Consider the following 25,804-nt stretch of genomic DNA (forward strand, 5'->3'; position numbering starts at 1 on the left):
ATTCTCCATTATGATACCAAAATGAGTTATATAAAATGCAAATTATGATACTGAATTGCATAAAAGATTTTAATATTCCCAACCAACGAATCCAACGAACTTGCAAAAGATATTTGAAAATTTGGAACATGAACCGTTCAAACAATTGGTGATTATTGGTTAAAATTAGGCTGAGCTAGCTCACAGAATGCGTTCAACATTTCGCTTCGAAAGTAGGTAATGGTTTAAATTATTTATTTTCAATGGAAACTGTACTGCATGACTGGTGCAAGTGAATATGTTTCAACTATTTTCCTAATCAGAAGCTTCTATTACCCTAATAAGAAGCTTTTCAAGATGGTTTCTTTAACGTTTTTAGATTTATCATTTAGGAAAGTACGATAAAGGAGGTCAAAAGGAGCATGAAATGTGATATCCAAATAATAAGCCAAGCCAGTAATTTTCTTTCTTTATATTCCGTTTTTCAAATTATAAATATTTTTCCATGATTTTTCGTATATTAACCATCGCGCTTATATAGGTTTGTATGTACATATACAATTCATCTGTTTCGTATCTTAAATTTCTCAGTCAATCCATAATCAGCATGAGTGAGAATGATTTCCACTAGTCAATTTTGTTTTCGAATTACACAAAGAAATGACAGCATGTTTTGTTTTTTTTTATGGTGTCATTATCACCGAAGGAAAATTTGGAAAATCAAGGAGAGATCACTCTTCATAATTAAATGGGCGTGGCTGCCGCAGCACAACTTCGAAGAAAATGGGAAGATTGTTTTTTTTTTTTATCTTTGGAAAAACGTATGATGAATGTTGTAGGGGAAACATTTGAAAATAATTTCGCTTTATTTTGGTTTGCATTTCAGCTTTTGTTGAACATAAGCAAACTATTCTTCCCTTTGTTGTATTATTATAGTAGGCTTCGCTCTCTCTCTTGCTTAGTTGCTGGGACCACAAAAACTGAATCTGGTTAAAAAATAAATAAGGAACACTAAAACTGCCTAGACTTGAACACTTAAAGTATATAACGCGTTGCATTTGTCTGCTTTGTGCAATTGATTTGCTTTAATTTTGCTACAGCGAAAACCTCGAAAACTCGTAACTGGGATGATTTTTTTTACAGAAGTCGATCATAATAGTAGGTAGGTAGTTGATACTTTTTTACAAATCTTCCCAGAGAATGTAAAAATAAATAGCTACTTAGATTTTTCAGAAAATAATATACACTAAAATATGATACAGAATGACAAGTACACTTTTTATGCTGCTTACTATGGGAAAATAGTCTTACTGACAGCGAATTCAATCTCAGTGGAAGATATGCTTACAAAAAGAAAACGACTTATTTAATCAGCAGTACAGAACCATACGCCGGTAATCGAATCGTAAAATTAATATAATACAAACTAGTATTGCAGTTATGCCCATTTCAATACATCTTAGCATAGCATGTGGTAAAGGGGAAAGTGTAGACAGTATTTTGTAATATCAAGCTAGTGTTTGCGAAATAAAGTCAATTGATTTGATGGAATCAGAAAATAGACAGTCAGCGTGCCTACAGTAGACAGTTTATGAAAAACGTAATTCCAAAAGCACAAGTACATCGGAGAATTCATATGGCATTCAAAGAAATTTTCCCTGACAGCAGTTTTTAGGTTTACAACAACGATGACAAATACCGCAAGCTGAGAGTAAAATAAAGATTATGATTGACGGAATACAAGAAAACAAGAGCAGCCGAGAAAAATATTCATCACTGAAAGAGAATATTTTCTCTTTCTGCGATGAATGAGGAGAATTATGGAACAGATAAATATGCGGAAATTTTACGAAATTGTCAACACTAATATCTTTCCAGTATTGATTGTACTTTGTTGACGGTGAATTTACCAGAACCTGGCTTTATTGAATAAAGCTCTATACGAGCAAATAGACCATTTACTAAATTATCAACTAAGCTGAGTACTGATCCTCCACCAGATCAAAAGGCTTTATCCGAACTTGAATAATAATAGATTTTTTCTACAAGCTAAAACGTAGAAGATTGAAATATTACGCGATATGATGCAGGATGCAGGTGTGATACTGAACGGTTTACTAGAATCACTAGATATACTAAGAAGAAAAAATAATAGTAAGCTGCGTTTCTATTTTGATTGTGTATGAGTCGAGTTCATTGATTGTGATTTCAACGTCGTTGTGAGCCTATCCGGTTTCTATATCACTATATAGCTCAGTAGTGAGATGGTTCGCCTATGATACAAAATTCTAGGAACGTAAAATACTGTTAAAGCTATTTTAAGGTTTGTTGGTTCCTGATAATCATTCTTCTTGCAATAGGTTTTGCTGCTAATGTCAGACTGAAAATTGGCATCTGGAAATGGAAGAAGGACAGCTAGGGTTCACTATCAGCTTAATCAATACGGATGTGTTGGCTTCCTTGCAGTTATGAAGGATGGGGAAGACGATTGGATGATTGAACGTTGGATGAATATAAAACTTCTGGGTAGAACATTTTGGCATTAGTTGCTGTTTTATACTCTTTTTGCTTCAATCAACTCGCTGCAACTACGTTTATAATTCTCAGCTATCTTATCACTAGATATTACATGATCATTACATTTTTGTTACTTATTAAATGGACGTCAAAAAGTTGTTCATATGTTTGTTGGTATCGTACTCTAATAATTGAGTGATAAATTATTCCTTCTATCGTTTTCTTGCTTCCGATTGTGATGATGGTGTATAATTTTGACTACAAAAGAAAACAAACCTTGTTTTCCTAATCGTTAAATGTATATTTTATCTACAATTTACACCATGTGGTTGTGTCTGTTTGCACTATAGTAAACATGTGAGTTTCATTTCTATGGTGTGTTTCAATTCATTTATTTGTAGTTCCTTGAAAAATATAAGGCCTTTAATGTTATGTACGAATTTTCCAACATTCTTCTCTTGTGTTGAGTGTTGAGTAGTAAAACACTATCAGATTAGGTTTCTTTACTGATAAAACACTTGTTGTTGTGGGGTTCTTCTGTTCTCTTTTATTTTCGATTCAACACACGATGATGACGAATGGTATCTTACGAATATTCATTGAAATAAAACGAAACGTTTGTGCATTTACAAGAGTAACAGTTGTAACACGAATAACAGTTCTAACTTGCATGTATATTTTATTGCTCATAGATTAATTTCTTTGAGACAATCAAGTTCGGTATTGGAGTTAGATTAAATTTATTTCCAAATATAGTTTTTTTTTTTAAATTTTGAAGACACCTCTTTGAGCTATTTTTTTATTTTTTATTTCCATAATTTCCGACCTTTTTTTACCAAAACTAAGATAATAATTCTGTATCGCTTGAATGAGTGTTTATCTAGAAAAAAAAGAGTTGAATACCTTTACTAATGGGGAATTATAAACTGTGTAATAATGGACCAAAATAGTGTAAAAGACAATCAGCTGTAAATAATTTAATATTCAACCTCACAAGAATAATTCAGAACAATTATCAGAAAAGTAGAGTTTAAACATAGTAAACAATAATTTCGCAAAAAAAATGTTAGGTCTATTTAATCGATTGAAATTTGTCCTTACAAATCCATACCATTTTTAATGAAATATACGGAAATGAAAACATTGGCGATCAGCTCAATGATTTTGTCTAACGCAATACCAATTGCATACAAAATTTCAGCCTTCGGTGTATGGCGACAAGAGAAATTTCAACATCAAAGTAGCGAAGATTGCTAATTACAGGAATATCCTGAATCAGCAAGCGAAAAACTGAAACAAAATCAAAATATTTAGTGCCCGAGAATTATTCTAAAAATCAACGAAACCCTTGTATGAGAGGGACTTGCTGAAACAATAGCTTTCGGTGAATTTCAATACCGTTCGAGTTGGCAAACAGTTGGACATCTGCAGAGCCGTAGCGCGCGATTGGTCCCTACAAAGGGCTGCTGTTTCGGAGAGGCGCCATACATGGAGTTAGGGCGATTTTTAATGTTTTGATTAACATTTTGTATCGAACTGTTAGGATGAAGCTTCATTCACATTTTTTCATCCTGTTTTTGACTGGATATTCATCACTGAACATTGGTGTCAAGTGTCGCAAATAAACGAATAATTTACTAGAAAACTTATCATAAAAAGCTTATCATTTCTTCCAGCATCTTTATTGATTTTCTTTAATGAAGTTATCTAGATAATTCTTCTAATTCATCAATATTTCTTCAAAATATCCTCCCATAGTTCATAGAAAACAGAGATGTAGAATGGAGGAAGAAATCAAATCCGAAACTAAGCTTCAATACTTAATTCCAAGAAATTTCAATTTTCAAGAAAGAATAATCCAAGCATAATAAAAAGATTAAAATCAACAGAAGTAATTTTTAAAATCGCAACAACTGATTGTCATTTAAACCATAAAAGAGAAACGAAAAACTCATACCAAGACATACAATTTTGTGTGGCCATCTTGATATCCAACATTCATGCTCACACCGAAGACCATTATGGTCCACTATTACTAATGTTACCACCGTTGGCACTGCTAACCGACGAGGTCACTCCATTGACGCTGTTTATACTGCTGTTGCTGCCTGAGCTCGTGGACTGTGGTGCGGCCGCTGCATTGCTACCACTTTGCTGCTTCATCTTATCGAACAGTTGCAGCTTCGATCGAACGTTTCCTTCGCATATGTTGTTCAGTCTGTGGTGGTGTTGCGCTTGCTGCTGGTACTGGAACTGTTGCTGCTGCTGCAAACCAGCGGTCGACGTTTTCCGTTCCAAATCCAAGCAGAACGCCTCATACTCCGTTCGTTGTCGAAGCTCCGCCGGGCTGTATTTGCAATAGCCGTTGGATGCCCTCCGGGACGATTCGGTGGCACCGGATGCGGCGCTACCTCGATGCAGATGGTGATACTGATAGGGATAATGAGAACCGGAAGCCGACGATGATGTTGATGAAGCGGATGAGCCGGTTTGACCCGCGGAAAATCCGAGAGCCGAGTCAGGTACGGTAAATGGTTTAAAGGTTTGACCCTTCCGTTCGAAGTATTCGACTATTTTGGCTATTTGTGCCGACCGGGCGTTTGGTATCGTTGTGAACGATCGATCATCCCACAGCAATGAATCCGAACCGGCCAGCGAACTAATATCATCCGAACTGTCGGTGAAAATTGACGACGATCTGTTTTTACAGTACAAGAGTTGGTTGGCGAATTGATTCTTTTGAATCATGTTATTAATTTCCGAGTCCAGTGCGAGCCTATTGATCAAACCCATATCGATTGATCGTGCATCGATGTCTACATTGCTCAGCACGTGGTGTCGATAATTGAACTTTTTCCTGATTGAGTCCGACAACTCAAGATCATCCATACTCCTCAATGAGCTCACGTTCGTCGACGTTTCGTCGAAGAGCAGAATACTTGAACTATCGTTCAAGGTTTGGTTGGAGGCTAACTCCAAATCGTCCATTTTCCCCGCAATGTTATTCACACCGCCATAGACGCATCTACAAACCGATAACCGATCTGCCGATTCAAAATTTACCTTTTCCATGCAAGAACACTGCGACGACTTGTACGTGCTGAAGTCTTCGTTTAAACAAGAAAAGAACCCACTTTCAGTCGAACCTCTCCTGGTCAGTATCCTAGGCGTTTCCAGAATACCGTCCCCAATCACACTAGACGATGATTTTTTGATACCTCCTCCTGCACCGCCACCGTTCATCGACGAAGGTATCAAATCGTTCCCACCTTCCTCAGTGCCACTGTCGGTGTTGTTGTTGTTATTCCCGGCAGAGCTTCCTCCGTTCACAGCCAATTCACCCGCACTGGTGGATTCAGTCTCAATCGCTCCACTTTTGTACAGCGGATGACTAGAGAGTTCGGTGAAGTTCGCGCGATATTTCTTGATCCCGGAACCACCCCCGACCGATACTTTACGAGAGAACGTGTAACCCGCCTGACTGGCCGCTTCATCGGTGGAACCGTTTTCCTGTGGATCAGTTGGTTTGGATTTACACTGAAATGGAGGAGAAAATAAATTAATTTTGTATACTGTTCAGCAGTTTGTTCCGAAGTTTGTTTTTCCGAAGTCTCCAGAATGTCTATTTAGAAATTAAAAAAAAAAAAAACAGGGAAAATCTGGAAACAGAAAGTTACTGAAAACCGTTAGACTATATTTTAATAATTTCTGGGCACGCAATCATCACAATAATCTTTGTATTCAAACATTTTCTAGATTCGTTGGATCAAACAAGAACATAATGAAATGGATATACTGCTTGTTGTAAGGGGCTGTTCATAAACCACGTAGACCAGAATTTGGCAATCTTAGACCCCCCCCTGCTCCCTCGTAGACTTTTGTCCATACAAAAATTTGAAAATTTGTATGAAGCGTAGACTTTGGCCAGACCCCCCCTCCCCCCAAAAAGTCTGGTTTATGAACGGCCCCTAAAGGACGATTTCTTCATCCTGGCTTAAGCGTTAAACCAGGTTTAACTATATGGGTAAGCCTGGCTTACCAGTTAAGCCGAGGTGAAGAAATCGGCCCTAAGGGCCGATTTCTTCTCCCTGCCTTAAGCGTTAAACTAAGTTTAACTATATGGGTAAGCCTGGCTTACCGGTTAAGCCGGGGTGAAGAAATCGACCCTAAGTGCCGATTTCTTCACCTCGGCTTAACTCGTAAGCCAAGCTTACCCATATAGTTAAACCTGGCTTAACGCCTAAGCCAGGGTGAAGAAATCGGCCCTAAGGGCCGATTTCTTCACCTACCCAGCTTAACGACGTAAGCCTGGTTTATCTTAAACCACACTTAAAGTTAAGCCGAATTTTTAAGCCAGGTTTAAATATTTGCATTTCTTCACACCGGCTTAGCAAATGAAGGCGACGGCTTACGCTAAGCCAAGCTTAACGAATTTTCCCATATCATTCCAGTGACTTTCCAATGGAAACGTCATTTTAAGCCGCCGATATTTTGAAATGCCCGTTATATGCAGTATGGAGTAACAACACAAAACATCCGCTGAAATTTGAGCATGAAAAGCGAAATCGCTCGGTAATTTTTTCCGATGCAGAAGGAAATTAATAATGATGAACTATATAGACTGTTGATATTTTACCCAACGCTAGTATCGAAGATCTTCGATTTAGTACCTACTTCATATAATCGTTCCACAACATTTGGTGTTCGAATTTGCCTTTCATTGTACAAAGTTGGAGTGCCACATTGCAGAAAAGGCGTTGCAATGTTGCTTGATGTTTTGATATCCAGAATTGCCTTCGAATAAATAATCTCCATTATCGCCTTGTTAAAGTTGCATTTCAATAGTGACTTTTTGAAAATGTTTTGGTCGTGTGATGCTTCAGAGTCTAAACCATTTTGAAGGAATTTCCTCTAAGATTCCTCCAGGAATTTGCCTTGGGATTCCTCCAGGAACACCTCCAGGGGCTCCTTCAGGAATTTTTCAAGGACTTTCTCTAAGGGGTCCCTGCGGGAATTCCTCCAGAAAGTTATCTACGATTCCTACAGGAATTTCTGCATGAATTTCTTCCAGGCATTCCTCAGGAATTATTCAAGGGATTCCTAGAGGAATTTTTCCAAGAAATCCTCGAGGAATTCCTTCATGTTTTTCTCCAGGTATTCGTCTAACATTTTCCAGAGATTACTTCAAGTTCCTCCAGGATTTCCTCTAGAAACTCCTCCAGAAGTTTCTCCAGGGATTTCTTCAGCATTTCCTCTGGGGTACCTCCAGGAATTTTTCCAGGGATTTCCCCAGAGATTCTTCCACAAGATCCTTCAGCAATGCATCCAGGGATTTTTCCAGTAGTTCCTCTGAGATCCCTCTAGAAATTTCTCCAGGAACACCTTCAGGGGTTCCTGCAGGAATAATTCCAAGACTTTCTTTAGGATATCCCTTTGGGAATTCATCTAGGAATTTATCTGCGATTCCTACAAGAGTTCCTCCAGGAATTTCTCCGAGGATTCCTCCAGGAATTTAGCCAGGAATTCCTCCAAGGATTCCTCGAGGAATTCCTTCAGGTTTTTATCTAGGAATTTCTTTGAGATTTTACCAGAGATTCCTTCAAGAATACCTTCAGAGTTTCCTCTAGCAACTCTTCCAGGTATTCCTTTAGGATTTTTTAAAAGGATTCTTTCAGTGATTTTTCCACTAGATCATCCAGGAATTTCTTCTGGAATTCCTCTGAGATTCCTCCCAGAACTCCTCGAGAAATTTTCCCAAGGATTCCTCTAGGCACACCTCCAGGGGTTCCTTCAGGAATTCTTCCTGAATTTGTTTAAGGAATCCCTTCGGGAGTTCTTCCAGGAATTTATTTGCGATTCCTACACATTTTTTCAGAAATTCTTGCTGGAATTTATTTCAGGGATTCCTCTAGGAATTTCTTCAAGAAATTCTCCAGGATTTCCTCCATGAATTTCTGCAGGGATTACTCCGAGATACCTCTAGGATTTTTCCAGGGATTTCTCCAGAGATTCTTCCACAATATCATCCAGGAATATATCAAGAGATTTTTTCAGGAACATCCTCAGAGGCTCTTTCAGGAATTCATCCAGAACTTTCTTTGAGGGATTCATAAATTGCTGCAGGAATTTATCTGCGATTCCTCCCCTTAAACATTTCTCCAGAAATTTCTTTCGGGGAGCCCTTCAAGCATTCCTAAAGGAATTCCTTTATGTTTTTCTCCAGGAATTCAGAAGTTTCTCTAAGAATTCTTCTGAGATAGCTCCATGAATTTTTCCAGAGGTTCCTCTGAGATTCCTCCAGAAATTTGTCCAGGAATTCTTTCAGGAACACCTCCAGTTATTGCTCCAGAAATTCCCCCAAGAACTCATTCAGGAACTCCTCCAGAGGTTCCTCCTGGAATTTCTTTAAGAGATATTTCCAGGGAACTTCTCTCTAGGAATGTATCTGTGATTCCTCCAGGAATTCCTCTGCAATGAGTTGCAAAACATTTTTGCAGTGAAAAACAAATCACTAGAATATGATCATTGCTATCAGTACCATCGTGCTTATGAATCATATTGCAATTTTTTGGTATAGTATGAAAAACTAGTCCGTTGTGATATGGCAAGTATAAAACAAATTTCATAGTGCTGAGTTGCGAAAAGATATTTAAAATCCACTTGCGTCATTTTTAGGTAGTGGAACTTATGTATTTTCGGCAGTTTTGTTTTCGTCGTCATGAAAGGTTTTTTGAAACCTATTGAACTCAAAGTTTGTCACAAATCCTTCCAAATTAAGCTGAATGATATGGCAATGTTTCAGGCATTTTGGCCAACGAAAAACCCCCACAACAAAGAGAACAAACCTGCCGATAATAGCCATCGTCACCCTATTAGGTATTCAAAATAAGTCATGTTTAGAAGTACATACACCATGAATAATACTTTATATATTTAGAATTATGAGTCAAAATGTTGAATATTCGATGGGCTAAACGTGCTTTGAAGTTTGAACTAAGTTTTTGTAAGAAATCAGTGTATAAAAAGTTATTAGAAGATTTTTTTTGAGCGTAATTTGTTTGTTAAAAAAATAATATCTCTTGAACCATAACATTGTTCATTGTGACCTGACATTATGGAAAGGACTGGATTTAAAAAAATAGAAACTTCAATGCAAATGTGCTTTCGATTTCCAAATCAGGATGACAAATTTGCAAACACGATGCCTTTTTGAAGACTTTCAATCTTATGTAAAAACTTGATTGTCCCAAAAACCGATGTTGAATATTTTATATTGACGACGCTGTTTCAAAAATGTATCCATGAAGCAGATGAAGAAACCCAAATTCTGCAATTTGCGGCTTAGGCCTGGCTTAGCGCTGCTAAGCCACCTCAGAGCACCGCTTAAAATAAGCCACGCTTAACGTAAACCGTAGCTTTATTAAACCGGGTTTAGTGGTTAAGCCGAGGTGAAGAAATCGAAAAAAAGTTAAGCCTGGCTTAAAATTTTGCTAAGCCTGGTTTAAAATTTAAGCCCGGGTGAAGAAATCGGCCCTAAGTGGTACCAGACAATTCTTAAAGGGTATGCAAAAGTTAAGCCAAAAATTTGTCACAGGAATCAACAACAGACGTGACTGAGAAACTCAAGATTTTTTGAAATGTATTCGACACTCTGGTCGCAACAAACGTGACTGAGAAAGTCAAGGATGTTCAAATATAGTCGACACTCTGGTACCACCGTTTTACTTATTACTGTCCTGTGGAGTTGCCATCCGTTCTGATTTAGTTAATATTTAATGAAAATAGGAAATCGAAAAACATAAGAAATGTTAAGTAGAACACTCACCGGTCCCTTGGCTTTCATAGTTACACTATCCTCTTCCTCCTCGTCGCAATACTCTTTGCGCGGTGACGTCGGTGAGCTTGGTAAGCTCTTCGGCTGTCCCTCGATACTACTGCCGCCGCTGCTCAAACCATCCCGATTTTTCGCGTTCCGATTTTGTACTATGTTCCATTCCCGCAGCAGAGGGGCAGATATCTCGAAACAGGAGCTGAATAAATCTCCGGAACTGTACGTCGTTACCGCCGGATTGGGTCCAAGAATCTTCTTAACCCCCTTCAACTGCGACAGCGCACTGAACGGATTCGCTTTGGGCAGTCCACCTTGGTCGGTCTTAGCTCGAAGTTTATACTGTGGATCTTTCAGTAACATTGTTTCCGCTACCTTCCGGAGCGTTTGGTTCGAATAGGTGGGCGACTCCGGGATGACCGATTCGGCCAATTTACTGCCCGTCCGTTGATACATATGGTAGCGAGCCTTATCACTGGGCGTAGTATGAGGTGGAAACACGATAACGTTCTCGGATAGCGACCTCCGATGGTGGAGAGGATTATCTCCATCGCGATCACCGTTCAAGCTATTTTCACGGCTAAGATTTTCCTTGCCCGCTTGAGCCGTTTCACTCGTAGGACTGATGTTGGTCACGTCTATTGAATTTCGCTTTCCAATCACATTCTTTACAATCGGCGTTGTCGACGTACCGCTAATGCTATTGCTACCGTGCGGATTACTACTATTGATACTACTATGTACAGGGGAAGAGGTCACTAGTGCGGGCTGACCATTGCCGTTTGCCGGTGATGGCGAGGATAGGACGGTGTTAGAGTTAGTGCCATTGCTTATACTATGCCTATGTTGCTGCTGATTATAACTGTCTTCGCACACGTCCGATAACAACGTGCACTTTTTGACGCACTCGGTAAACGTGGGGCGACTCTTTGGATCATACTGGAAAGAAAGAAGAGGTGAAATGAATGTATTTTCAGACTACATACAACGGTGTGGTAAATGCGCTGAGAAACAAATCTTGAAAAATAAAGATGCTACTTTTCTAAGTTCACAACTGAAATTTGAAATTGTTTTGACTAGGGTGCGGAAACCGATTTTGGTTAGTCTGAGCGAAATCATTTTTATAAAAAATTCCTATAATCTTATGGTATTTTATAAGGCGTTATCATAACTACATCAAAAAAGAATAACGATTTTGTTGAACAATCAGAAAAAAGTGGAATCAAAATTAAATAAACATTGATTATGCAGATACGGATTTGTAAATAACTTGCAGTAAAAAGTTATCAGCCAATATCTGGTTAAAATAAAAAATAGATGAATATTTCTTGGGCACTTTCTCAACTTTGTCAGATTTCGCGGCAATTCGCGGGATTTCTTAAATTTCGCGGCCATAGCTCAATTTCGCGGACTTCGCGGCTTCCACGAAATCGCGAATTTACATTGTTCCTAGTAACTACCAATGTGTCAAATGAAAGGTTTCAATCTATATTTTAAAGGAAAAATGCAGAAATCAAGCTAATACTTGTTTTTTTTTTGTATTAAAAGTGACACTGGCCAAAATAGAAGAAGCATTGCCGCAGTTTTGGCCATATTCTCAACTGGTTTCTATTTTGGCCAATCATGTGTATTTCCTATGGAAGTGGCCAAATTAGAAGCACCCAGGCCAACACACACATATATATTGTAAGAGGATTTTTTTTCTTCCAGTTTTTGATCAAAATGTATGGTTTTCACAGCTGTAATCATAATATTGTATTAGGTCCTACTAGTAAAAATAAATTTACGCCGATTTAGATCGCAACAAGCACTATGGCCAAAACTCCGGACATGCCAAAACTGAAGCTTCTACCCTACTGCCTGTATTCGCATATCAGTTCAAACTTTGTTGGATTTCCTATTCATATGGGACAGTAATGCGATTACAGGTACTGAACCGTCCGCAGCGTTTCTCAAACTATGGGTCGCGACCCAATGGTGGGTCGCGTGCTGTTTTGTGGTGGGTCGCGATGGTTTCGACGATAATGTTATTCATACTGTTTTCTGTTGAAATCTCAGTAGCATTGAAGATCACAGTAGCAGTTGATCATTCTTACGTTTACTCCTAATTGTAATTTGTCATTCTTCAATAAACGTTCCTAGAAGCTAGACGCATCTTTAGGTTATGGCAGAGGCGTCTCGTGATCAGCAGACTGACCTGTTCTACAGATTACAATTGTACTATAGAAAACACGTTTAGAGTTATTTGATACTACACTGCTAGTTTTTTTTTGTTTCAGTAATGTGATTTTTAACATAAGCTTATTTTTACCTTCTTGTTTGTTTACCATCGTCTGAAAAATATCTTCCACATTTTCAACATAAATAATTATGTAGAGAGCGTCGTTTACCTTTGCTTCTTTATGTATATACATATATACAAAGTTCTCAATTTATTCATTAACTTAGATATAATGATTACATCTTCGAAATAATCTTTTGAAGATTATGCCTAATCTAATGTTTTTTTTTTCTTGACGTAAATCGAATTTAAGCAAAGTTCTGTGTATTTCAACAGATATTTGGGCGCTCTAATGCACATCTGAATGCGAATCAGATGCACCACTTCCGAAGTTAGGTATCTCGGACTTTAAGAAAAATCCATTTTCGATGAAAGCCGTTTTCCAAAGTTCTTCACACACCGACCATCATGTCCAATTTTTTTTTTTGTTCGGCAAATGTTTGGAATTTCCACCTCCATAAACTGTTTTAGCCCGTATCATGGCCTCGAAGTTAAAGTTGGGAAACCGTTGCCAACGAACTATAGAGCACATTTGGCACCCCGTATTCCAAACTCGCGCGCGCTGGATGTAATGCATCACAAGTGCGCACTGCATTGCCTGAATGTCTCTGGCTGCGCAAGTTGTTCTCAGCCTACGTAGAACGAAAAACCGAGACGCCCCAGATCAAGCTTTGCTACACACATGTAAACTTTTCATTGAAGAAGCTCTTCGCGTTTAGATGTGTGACTTTGGTATTCATCGCTTGTGGCTCTAAAGAGCATGCTAACAATCATTTACACACATTTGAGAACCTGATCGGCAAGTATAGCAAACACATTGTTTAAATACTATGAAATCAATGTTCGGTATTCCATATTTTTGTTGTAGCTATTGTTAAATAATCATTTATTTCCCAACAACGATACAGCATACAATTTTTAGCACTCTAAAACTGTAAATTTTCAACATGATTTTTAAGACTTTAGTCGATTGCACTTAGCGTGCGTGTACGCGTGAGAAGTAGGCGGGAAGTGAAAAATGGAAAGAAACGTTGACAACGCTGCTGCTGGTTCTACACGAGTAGGGAACGTATGAGCGACAGAGTAGAGTGAAATGAATTCGCATGAACACTGCCATTCGGAGGCAAAAAAAGTGAGGAAACTGTTGGTTTGGCAACAACATACTACGTTCGCATGAATCGGGGAACTGGTGGCCTGTGGTTTCGAAGAGTCAAGCAAGAGAGAGCTGCGCAAGGTTGGCTCTCGCATGCTCTTGCTGTATGGTTTTTGCCGGTGGATGGCTAGGAGTCGTCTTTCGTTCTCCAAAAGCCGGGAACGATGTTTGCGCCTTGTGTGCAAGTTGTTATGGGGTGTGTGCGGTGAGGGTTTTAAATTTAGTTTATTCTTTTAGTATAGGTATCTACTTGAAGATTATTTTACAAGTTTTATTCTCAGCCTATACCCGTTCCAAGAACAGGTCGAACATGTGGACGAGGCGCCTCTGGGTTATGGGCCCAGTCACGCAATAACTGCGAAGAACCAAAGGACCGAGGAACGGAAGTTTGCTGAAATCAGAAGCCCTCGTTGGAAACGTTTGGAAGCAATCTTTCCCCTGGAGAATCCGAAGAGTCTAACAATGGCAAGCATCGCGAAGAAAGCTGGCATTGTGCAGTTCGCTGGAGAGGGGTTCGATACGTGGAAGTTCCGGGTTGAAACCTAACTTTCTACGCATGGGGTACGGGACATTCTCGAAGAAGACGTTTCAGTGGAAACGGCTACTGAAGCGGTCAGGAGGACATTCCGGGAGAAGGATGAAAAGGCGAAGGCTTTGTTGGTGTCTTTTATAGCGGACAGCCACCTGGAATGCGTCCGGGACAAGGCAACTGCCAGAGCTATGTGGCAGTCGTTGGCGGAAACATTTGCGAAGAAGGGATTCACCGCGCAAACGTACATTCGGCGATCGTTGGCAATGCTGCGGATGGAGGAAGGATGCGCTCTCAAGGACCATTTTCGCAGATTCGACGAGCTCGTAAGGCAGCTGAAGGACGCAGGAGCGAAGCTAACGGAGTTGGACCAGGTCGGCCAATTGTTCATTTCGTTGCCATGCTCGTACGACGTCGTAACTACGGCAATGGAGAACCTTGAAGAAAAACATCTCATCATGGCAACCGTAAAAAGTCGTTTGTTGGCGGAGGAGCAAAAGCGAATCGGCCGAGATTCAAGTGATGACGCAACAAAGCAAGGGAGCGGGACATTTGGCATAAAGTCATTTGGCCGAAGGTCGTTTGGCATAAGGTCACTTGGCACAAAGACATTTGGCATAATGGACGTTTGGCATAATCGAAATGCACCCTTCTTTATTATGCCAAGTGCCCATTATGCCAAATGACCGTTATGCCAAATGTCTTTATGCCAAGTGACCTTATGCCAAACGACTTTCTGCCAAATGACTTTATGCCAAATGACACAGACCCACAAAGTAATACGGGAGCCAAGTACTAGCTGCAAGAGCGGAAAAGCCGAAGAAAAATACTCACAACGCCAAACCGAAGTTTTCTGGTAAGTGTTACGAATGTGGAGCTTTTGGCCACAAGCGGTCAGCGTGTCTGAAAATGAAAGAACCTCGAGTACGGGCACAAGCAGCTGAAGTCCCAATGGATAGTGAGGTTGCTCTGGTTGCATCATCGCTATCGGACTGTTTTGGCGAGAAACGAAAGGTTGTACGGGTCCTTGATTCGGGTGCCAGTCGGCATATGTCCAAGGAAGCAGGAATTTTTGGTAAGTTGGAGACGCTAGCTGGACCAGTCACAATTGAAAGCGCTATGAAAAATGGTAAGTTGCAAGGCGTCAAGCAAGGTATCGCCAGAGGATTTGTTTCCACGGGAAGCGGTCGGGTACGTTTGGCCATAAGCAACGTGTTATACGTCCCTAACTTGAAGTTCAACCTACTGTCGCTGGGGGCGTTGATGGATGTTGGAGCCAAAGTTTAATTTGAAGAGGATCGTGCCATCCTCACCAAAGATGGTGAAATCATCGGAGAAGCCATAAAGCAAGGTAACCTGTACTATTTGACAATGGATGTGGAAACTTCAGGGATTGCATTAGTATCTGAGTCTTCCGGAGAAACCATCGGTCGGAATTGGTCAACGGATTGGAAAGATTGAAACTGGAGGAATCATTTTGTGAGACGTGTGCTGAAGCCAAACTCGTACGATCACCGTTCAATGGATGAAGCAGGCCGCTGGAAAAAGTCCATACAGATGTGTGCGGAAAAAATACGCCGACTACATTTGATGGTTACCAGTACTTCGTGACGTTCTTGGATGACTATACGCATTTTGCTGTTGTGTATCTTATGAAGAAAAAAGACCAGGTGTTTGAATACTTCAAGAACTTTCAAGCAATGGCCATCGCCAAGTTTAGTGTCCAGATAGCAGCTTTGAGGTGTGACCTTGGGCGTGAATACTTCAGCAAAGAACAATTGGCGTACTACGAGAAGCATGGTATCCAGGTGGAGTCAACAGTTGGGTATACGCCTCAGCACAATGGAGTTGTTGAACGATTCAACAGGACTGTTACTGAAAAGATGCGAACGTTTTTGGTTGAATCTGGAGCTCCAAAATATCTCTGGGGTGAAGCACTGTACAACGCTGTATACGTAACGAACCGAAGTCCGACAGAAGCGCTTGGAGGGAAGAAGACACCAGCAGAGATGTGGCATGGCGAAACCCCAAATGTTGAGAAGCTGCGAGTATTCGGGAGTTTGACATTCTGCTGAATTCCGAAACAGAAGAGGAACAAACTCGATCCAACTGGAAAGCGGTGTGTAATGCTTGGATACGCCCCATGTGGATGTCGTTTGTGGGACCTAAAGGCGCATAAACAGGTTTTGGCACGAGACTTAAAATGCAACGAGTTCGAGTTTCCATTCAAGACCCAAGCGACACAAATGAGTGGGTGTCTGACTGAACAGATAATCCCACTGAGAGTTCCTCAACCAGAAGAGCCAGAGGGGGACGGCTTAGCAGTTCAAGATGGCGAGCCTGCGGATCAAGTCGAAACTGCTCCTGACAATAATGCGATCGATGGCCACCAGGATGATGTGTCGGAGGATTCTATAACACTAGCCCGAATGTCACTAGCCCGAATGACACTAGCCCGAACGACACTAGCCCGAATGTCACTAGCCCGAATACCACAAGCCCGAATCGAAATTCATCTATCAGTATCTTGGTAATAATATAATACGGAAGAACAGCGTATGTTCCAAAGAAGGAAAAACCTCTGCCGGATTTGTAAATTGATTATGGTGCTAATGATGGTGCTAATACGTCAATAAATCTTGAAAGAATAGCCGATACCTTTAAGAAGGAAAAATCTCTGATGAAAGTGTTAATTAGTTTTCCCCAAAATACCTTATGCTACCATTCGGGCTACTGGTATTCGGGCTAGTGTTACATTCGTGCTTGTGGCATTCGGGCTAATGTCTTTCGGGCTAGTGACTTTGGGGCTAGTGTCATTCGGGCTAGTGTTACAGAACCGTGTCGGAGCAAGAGGAGGAAGGAGAAGAAATGGCAGAACCGTTGGCACTCCCACCACAAGCGGTAGGTAAGGGTTCCTCCCAGGACGGGACAACTCCGAGGACCAGTGGTCGGGAGTACAGGAGACCAGATTGGTTCCGTGATTTTATTTCTTCGTATAGTGCAAATGCTGCTGTAGATACTCTCTCACAGATTCCGTCGAGTTACGACAACATCGCTGGCCATCCGGAAGCTGGAAAGTGGTACCAAGCAATCGATGACGAACTTCGTGCGTTGGATGGATCGTAATCAAACCTGGACGTTGGTGAAAAGACCAGTGTCTGCAGTTCCAGTTCCGTGCAAATGGGTGTTTACGACAAAGATTGTTGTGGATGGAAATCTTGTTCGCTACGAGGCACGCTTGGTGGCGAAAGGTTTCCTGCAGCGACGGCACATCGATTATGAGGAGACGTTTGCACCGGTTGCCAAGCTAAGTGCCATCCGGACAGTGTTGGCTGTTGCTAACACACGCGATTTCGTTATTCACCAAATGGATGTTCGAACGGCATTTTTGAACGGAGCATTGGCAGAGACGGTCTACATGGAGGTTCCTCAAGGCGTTTGGTCGAAACCTGGCGAAGTGTGTCTGTTGAAAAGATCACTCTATGGACTAAAACAATCTCCAAGGTGTTGGAACAACCGTTTCAATGATATTCTTCAAGATCAAGGGTTTGTTCGTTCGCGACATGACAATTGTTTGTACGTGCGCCAGCAAGCAGAGGAAACGGTGTGTATCGTGGTCTATGTGGACGACCTATTGATTGCAGCAAAAACTGAAGCGGCAGTGGAGAGGATCAAGCAGATGTTCAAGACGGAATTTGTAATGGCTGATATGCGTCCATTGCGTCATTTTTTGGGCATCAAGATAGAGAGAGATCGTTCGACTGGTACCATGAAGCTTTCCCAAACCGGGCTCATCGACAAGATGTTGCAGCGATTCGAAATGCAGTATTGCGAACCATGCAAAACACCAGCTGAAGTGCGACTGCAGCTGACACGAGCCAATGGAGACGGTCGGTATCCGTACAGAGAGCTTATCGGCAGCTTGATGTATATTATGATGGGGACTCGACCAGACCTGTGCTTCATAGTTGGATTTCTATCGAGGTATCAAGACGCAGCGGGACCTGAACACTGGAAACATGCAAAAAGAGTTCTTCGTTACTTGCAAGGTACCAAGCATCAGGGACTGTTATACGCCAACAATCCACACAAGGCACCTACGGAAGGCTTCGTTGATGCGGACTATGCTGGAGGCGAATAGGATCGAAAGTGTGTTTCTGGATATCTCGTGAAGGTGTTCGGCTGTGCAGTTATTTGGTCTTCGAAAAAGCAAGCAATCCTAGCTATGTCATCAATAGAGGCGGAATATGTGGCAATGAGCAGCTGCATCAGCGAGATACTCTGGATGGGCGGCATGATGAGTGACCTGTTTGAATCCAATAATCTGTATCCTTTTCCAGTATTCGAAGATAACCAGGGAGCTATCGCAATGGCCAATCGACGTAAAATTTCATTTTATCCGAGATGCTGTCGCCGATGGACGAATCCAGCTGGTTTACATCCATTCCAAACAACAAGAGGCGGACATTTTAACCAAATCGTTAGCTGCACCTTTATTCCTGGAGTTGAAACAGAAGATTGGACTACACATAATCAACTGAGAGGAGGTGTTGAAATCGCAGTAGCATTGAAGATCACAGTAGCAGTTGATCATTCTTACGTTTACTCCTAATTGTAATTTGCCATTCTTCAATAAACGTTCCTAGAAGCTAGACGCATCTTTATTTTCTTTATTTATTCTTGAAATTCGAAAATACTTCATTGAATGATCTGATAAATTAATTTTATAAATGACTAGCTGTACCCGGCAAACTCTGTCTTGCCTACTGCGTTTTTTGACGTTTCAAGTTTCTAGCCAAGACCAAGTCCCCGCTCGAAATGTATGGAAGATCGATTTTCAAAAACTCTCAATTTGCCCGTGTTTTATGGCTCGCAAACCTTCCTTGGGTGAAAACTAACAGAACAAAACTAAGGGCACTCAAATCGGACCCTCCATTCGCAAGTTATGCGCGGTCCCACGTATGCCACTACATTTTTATATATTGTCGCGCTTATCTTTTATTAGAGTCCTGCGGCGGTCGTACGCTCGCAAGGCATACCGCCGCATGACAGTCGCAAGGCAAAACAAAAGAAAAACTGATCCCGCCAAAAACAAAAGCACGTGGGTTTCGCGAAGTGACAGATGTTTTTGAATGTGTTTGTGACGAACGGCAAGAGTAGCTCAGTGGAATGAGTGTTCTTGCTGTCAAACTCCATATAGTGGAATTATATACTTTTAAATCTGGTGACGCTGTTATGATTAGTGACTGTCGCGCTAATATCAGAAGCCAGAGGCGATAATCGCCATATTCTGATTTTTCTTGAGAGGCATAATATATAGATGTTTCTGATTAAATCTTCCAAACATTTAATTTGTTTGCCGTAGTACGAAGTATTTTAAAGCTGCTGTGCTTGAAATAGTTGTGGAACTAATCATCAATAGGTTGAAGATTCTGGTAAAATTTGATATATTCACATGCTCTTGAAAGATTTCAAGTTATTGCCTGCATTTTCGATTAGATTTATGAAGGATTATTTTGCTGAATTTAAAGACGGCTTCACAACAGCTACTCTTCGTTTATTACAAATTATAAAAAACACCTATCTGATCATCCAGCAGTCAGTGGTAGAATCCTAAAAATACTGCTCGATGTAATCTTATACATGGACATTTCAATGTTATTTTGACTTCATTCAGAAAACAAAACGAAAATTTAAAAAAAGTTGATAACTTAAATCAAATTATACGTAACACAAGTGTACCACAATCTCTAATTTTACATTTTAACTTCAAATAAACTTATATTACAATATGAGCAAAACATTGTATTTAATGAAAAATGTAGTTCAGATTTTCTAAAAATAATTAATAGCGTTTTTAGTGCTGGTGTGTCGCCAAATTATATTACAATCAAAAGTGGGTCGTGAGCTGAAAAAGTTTGAAAACCCCTGCTCTAGCGGTCGCCAGTTTTGGACGTCGAAGAAAGTTGACCAGAGATTATTTGGCGAATTTAAACGTAAAGAGCTGTGAACCATACTCGATGGTAAAGATGAAAAAGGCATCTGTTAACACCCCCCGCTATCCTTGAACTACGTAGACCAAGCCCGTGCACAGGGGGGGGGGGGGGGGGAGGGGGGGTATGGCATTAGGCGCCCCTCCGCCTTTTGCTGAAATTGGCAAAAATCCATCCCTTGGCGCCACTTCTGTGCACCTGCCTCTGACGTAGACTCATGTTTGGTTATCTCACACACCCCCATAATCCCCAACCCCAATCAAAACAGTTCACGGTGTGTTTTTAGAGCAACTTTCAAAAAAAAAATATGGGAGTGTGAGTTTTCACCTTAATGAAGTACAGTCAACTTTCGTTCGTTGCACTAAGCTCGCAGCCCAGTTAGTGAAAGACTTTCACTAGGTGGGCTGAGTTTTCAGCTGTCAAATAATCTCTAACAATAGAAATTCAGGGCTACCAACCTCGGCAAATCGTGCTTCACGTCAAAAAGTGACGTTTAACTTCGTTTTAACTGGGCTACAGCCCACCTAGCGGGCGCCCAGTTAAAACGAAGCCCACCTAAACGTAGCCCAACGAACGAAATTTGACTGTATACGTAATCTTCCTTATTTCAAGAATTAAGTCAAAAAAAATCTGTCAGGGGATCTAGAGTAAAATTATGTTTTGATTTTTGCATGAAAAAGCTTTTTAAAAATTGTTCTGGACCTCTCGATGGACGTTTTCCACCGACCCACCAAATAGAAGGGAATGGTCAAAAGCATCATTGAGCAAAACTTTAGACACACTTATTTTTTGTTATAAGTTGTTCTACGCAACACAACGTGAGTTATCTATGCAAAATTTTTGATATTTATGAAGCGTGGATTTCCTACGTAGTCTACGTAATTTTTGGACGGGCTCTTGGCCCTTACACCAATAAGTGAATAAGAGATAGATATTATCGGGCTTATGAAGCATAATATTCAGTAGAAAGCCAAAGAAAAGGCGACGATGGGTAATTGCAGTTCAAGAGGACGCATAATTTTAGGGGAACTACAAGCGATTGGTCCAAGAGTCTGGTCCAGGTGAGAACAGTCTTGTGCATTATCACCATCATAACACAAAAAAGCCGCAACATCAACATTGCCCTTCTTCCTCCATCAACGCTACAGCCGACCGTCTCTATGTTGCTAACTAACACATTCGAGACGAACGCATTGAAACGGTGGCTGCCGCCGCCACGCTCTTTCTCTGCAAATCTCTTGAGTAGCCGAACGCTTCTTAACAGTCGTTCCGACGCAGAGCTATGTCACTCACTGATGGGTGACTCTCGTCTGAAAATGCCAGGATGAAGGTCAATTTGTTAAGTAGTATTGCATGGCGCAGCTAACACAAACATAGCACGCCCTATGAATAGAATGCAAAGCGTAGAACAAAAACTCGCTTCGGTGTTTCATCGTGTGGTTCGAAAACAAGAGACGATCGCTGCTGTTGGGTGTGGTTGACTCTGCATTAAACGAGGGTTGGCTTGAGTGGCTTTTGCGTGAATCGATTATGTTTTGATGGACTGCGTTTGTCGTATGAAGTGATGGTTAGAGCGAGTGTCATTCGACATTGACCCTCCTGAAACTGCACAACCCTGGGTGAGAAGGATTGTTCATTTGGTGTAGATTCAACAAAGGAAATTGTATCCTACCAAGTATCATGTAAAAATAAGTTCAAACCCTGTGATGAAATAATCTAATTGTTTTCTATGATATGCATTTCTCGTATACTTACGGTACAACAATAAAAAGCCAGTCTTAAAAACGCCGGTGGCGTATCGTTCGGACATAGATCAGCAAACACAATGTAATCCAGTCCGAATGAATCAGTCCTTGGCATAATGTCGGGATCAGCCTCAATCTAGAAAAAAATGATGTACATGCATTATAAAGATTAGCTTTATCAGTCGCTGGTACTTCAGGTTTATCATTTACCCGCGCAATAAGCTCGCAGAGGATGATCCCGTAGGAAAACACGTCACTGGTTTGATCGTACCATTGCCCTTTCAAGCACTCGGGGCTCATCCAGTAGGGTGACCCTACTGTGTCCAGTCGTGGTTTACCACTGCAAATAAAAAGAGAATATAATGACTGCGTACGGAAATATTGTATTACTCCAATGCACATAGCTTACCATTTTCGCGGGATATTGGCTGCCAGTCCAAAATCTCCGACCACTGCTTCGTACATACCGTCAACAGTTCGCTTCACAAGCACATTCTGAAGTAGAAAAAATAAGTCAACATTTTGATTCTTAGAATTGCTCCGCGACATTTGAAACTGAATCTCAATCTGCTCCGATCGAGAAATATTACCTTGCTCGTGAGGTCACGATGAAAGATACCAACATCGTGCACGTACTGCATCCCTCGGGCGATCCCGAGTGCGATCCGTATTTTTAGCAGCGGTGACAAATAAACGGCGCTGTTTGCGATCAGCTGCTCCAGGGAACCGTCTTCGATGTACTCGGTGAGGGCGTGCAGCTGACCTTCTTGAACACAGACGCCCATGAATCTGTAGGGGAGATGAGAAAACAAAAATGCAACAGCGTTAAATGATGTCGAACTATGATAACATATCATAACAATATGGTATTATATTAGACAATACAACAAGTATGCGGAATAGAAATGAAATATCATTAGTGATTTTATATTGCGTACATTGCATTCATAGCTGATTTTTGCAGTTTATTTGCAAAAAAGTACCAATTGAACATTTTGGAACTTTGGATGACTTCAGTACCTTATACACATAATATTTTTGGCATTATTGAGAAGTGTGAAATTTAAGGTGGGGCTATAGAAAGTTGCCGCAGTGTATAAAGATATAAAATGATTTAAACAATAATAAGACTCGATAGCATTCATGGAACTGCAATATCGTTAACAGTTTGCTGCGACGATATATGAGATAAGCAGGGAAATAAAAACCTAACATTTACTTGAAGTGCTTGCACAGGTGATAAATGCGGCATTTTAATCCAATTAAGTGTAGAAAAATACACATTGAACGGGTATTTAAATTTAGCTTAAGGTTGAAGAATTCGCCATTGATATGATAGTCATCATCTGATCGTAAGAAGGCAGTTTGTTAAATGTTAAGCGTTCAAAACTGAACTGTAATCATTGAAAATTTATTCACTGTAATCCATTCTCCACCCGCCACACAGTGAATACACGTTTACTTCAAAATGTTCAGTTGTGGACGAGGGATCATGTAAACCCTTGGAAACATCGATTTTATAAATGTTTGTTTATTATCGACACTTTACATAATTGTGTATTCGTGTCGCCGATAGATACTTAAAAATTACATTTCTATGCTTCTCATTTTTACAATTCGGTATATAAATCTGTATCCTTCAAAAATTTCAATAGTTTCCTAATACAATCGTCATTATTGCCTAATGACGAATTTCGCGCCAACTCGACCAGTGGTTGGCAACACCCTCTCAGAATCGAATGAAACTTGGTGGGCATAAAGACTAGGTTTTTATAAGCAACTTTGCATACTTAAATTTTCGAAAATTTTCAAGAGTAACATTTGAAGAGGGCCTAACTTTTTTTCGAAGAATTTTTTAAAATCGATGTAACTCAAAAATGACAAGACCTATAGAAAAGTGTTGTATGGGGGACTTTATGAGAATTGTTCAAGCTTTCTTGAAAAAATATTTTAAAAATTCTAAATACATTTTTACTTGCTAAAAATATATATTTTTAAAATTAAAAGTCAATTTACAGAAAATGCCCACTTTTTTATGTTTTGAAATTTTTTTTCCAAGAAAGTCAATATTGTTGCCTAACTTTCCTCCATACATCACAAGATGGGCACTTTTAAGGAAAAAAAGTTTTTCTAACAAAAACTATTTCATGTTATTTTTTTAGCGTGTTGCGCATTAACTCGTACAGGATGTATCAAGAATCCTTATACCCATTTAATAACACTCAATGGGCATTACAACTTTGTTTGATTGGGTTTTCTTGGCGTTACATCCCAACTGGAATAGAACCTGTTTCTCAGCTTGTTTTGATATCTGAATGCTTAAAACAGCATTCTGTTTGCTGAAATTGTATTATTGTGTGCCTAGAACCAGTGAACTAACATCATTATTAGAAGCGAATGATAAAGAATCGGTTTTATTTCAACAATGGCTAACCACTGATCGATGCAATTTGGAAACTATTACTAAGACTATAGACGAGTTTGTTCCGCATTTTGTAGAAAAAGTTGATAAGCTTATAACTCATGATTTCATTTATAAAGAACAATCCTCATTTTTGCGGGATAAAAAAGAATCTCTTAAACAGGGTGTAGTATTAAAAATTTGTGACTTTTCAGCAAATTATTCATTTATCATTCAAAATTCAGCTCAAGGTTACCATTGGAATAATTCTCAAGCTACCATTCACCCCTTTGAAGTGTACTACAGAAAAGAAAATAAGTTGGAAAACTTGAGCTTTATAATAATATCTGAAGTACTTACACACGATACAACAGCAGTTCAGTTATTTATATCAAAACTGCTGGATTTCATTAAACAATCGATTGATTTCTCAAAAATTACTTTCATGTCAGATGGAGCAGCAGCTCATTATAAGAACAAAAAAAAAAAAATTGCCAGTTTGTGCAGTTTTCGGTCCAATTATGGATTGGAAGCAGAATGCACTTCTTCGCAACTTCACATGGCAAAGGTCTATGTGACGCTGTTGGAGGTACTCTCAAGCGAATGGCAAAACGAGCAAGTCTTGCTCGAGATTATGGAAACGCAATCACAACTCCTCGAGAACTGTATGACTGGGCAGTTAAACAGTCAGATATACATATAACAAAATTGAATTTCTGCTTTATTTCAAATGAACAATATGCAAAAAATGACGGATGAACTTGAACTATACACATACAGTCACGTAAAAACAATACCTGGTACACAAAAATTTCATTCATTTGTGCCAATTTCTGAAAATCAAATTGAAGCGAAGAAATTTTCGAATTCAAAAGATAATCCAAAAAAATTTGCTTTGTTTCAGATAGACTAAAGATCTAATATTCAAAAAACGTTACAATAGAATGTATAAAAGAAGGATGTATATATTGTAGAAAAGAAAATAATTGAATACACATATACATATGTACATATTTCATCAATACACAAGCGTTTTCATTGATATAAAACCCTAAAAGCAAATTTGTCTTGAGCCCTTTCCAATATCAAGCACGTTTTCAATGTCAAGCACGTTAAGATATCAAAAAAGTAGTTGAGCCCATTAAGTTTTAATGGATTGTCATTAGGATTCTGGATACATTACTGTACGAGTTAATGCACAACACGCAAAACAAAAAATAAAATGAAAAAGATTTTTTTAGAAAAAAAAAATTTCTTTTAAAGTGCCCATCTTGTGATGTATGGAGGAAAGTTAAGCAACTATATTGTCTTTCTTGGGAAAAAAAATTCAAAACATAAAAAAGTGGGCTTTTTCTGTAAATTGACTTTTAATTTTGAA

At 39.8% G+C, this 25,804-nt stretch overlaps 1 protein-coding gene across 1 annotated transcript; it reads right to left on the reverse strand.

The window, feature by feature from the left end:
• Positions 1–436: 436 nt before the first annotated feature.
• Positions 437–22,836, reverse strand: LOC109397236 (uncharacterized). The gene is made up of 6 exons (XM_029866910.2): positions 22,616–22,836; positions 22,435–22,520; positions 22,236–22,365; positions 22,036–22,161; positions 10,322–11,263; positions 437–6,033 (listed from the first exon to the last, which is right to left on the reverse strand). Exons 1-6 carry the CDS (start codon positions 22,808–22,810, stop codon positions 4,516–4,518), a joined length of 2,997 nt encoding a protein of 998 aa, XP_029722770.2. The 5' UTR covers positions 22,811–22,836; the 3' UTR covers positions 437–4,515.
• Between the last annotated feature and the right edge of the window lie 2,968 nt (positions 22,837–25,804).

This window comes from Aedes albopictus, chromosome 1 (genome assembly GCF_035046485.1).
Source record: "Aedes albopictus strain Foshan chromosome 1, AalbF5, whole genome shotgun sequence".
NCBI lineage: Eukaryota > Metazoa > Arthropoda > Insecta > Diptera > Culicidae > Aedes > Aedes albopictus.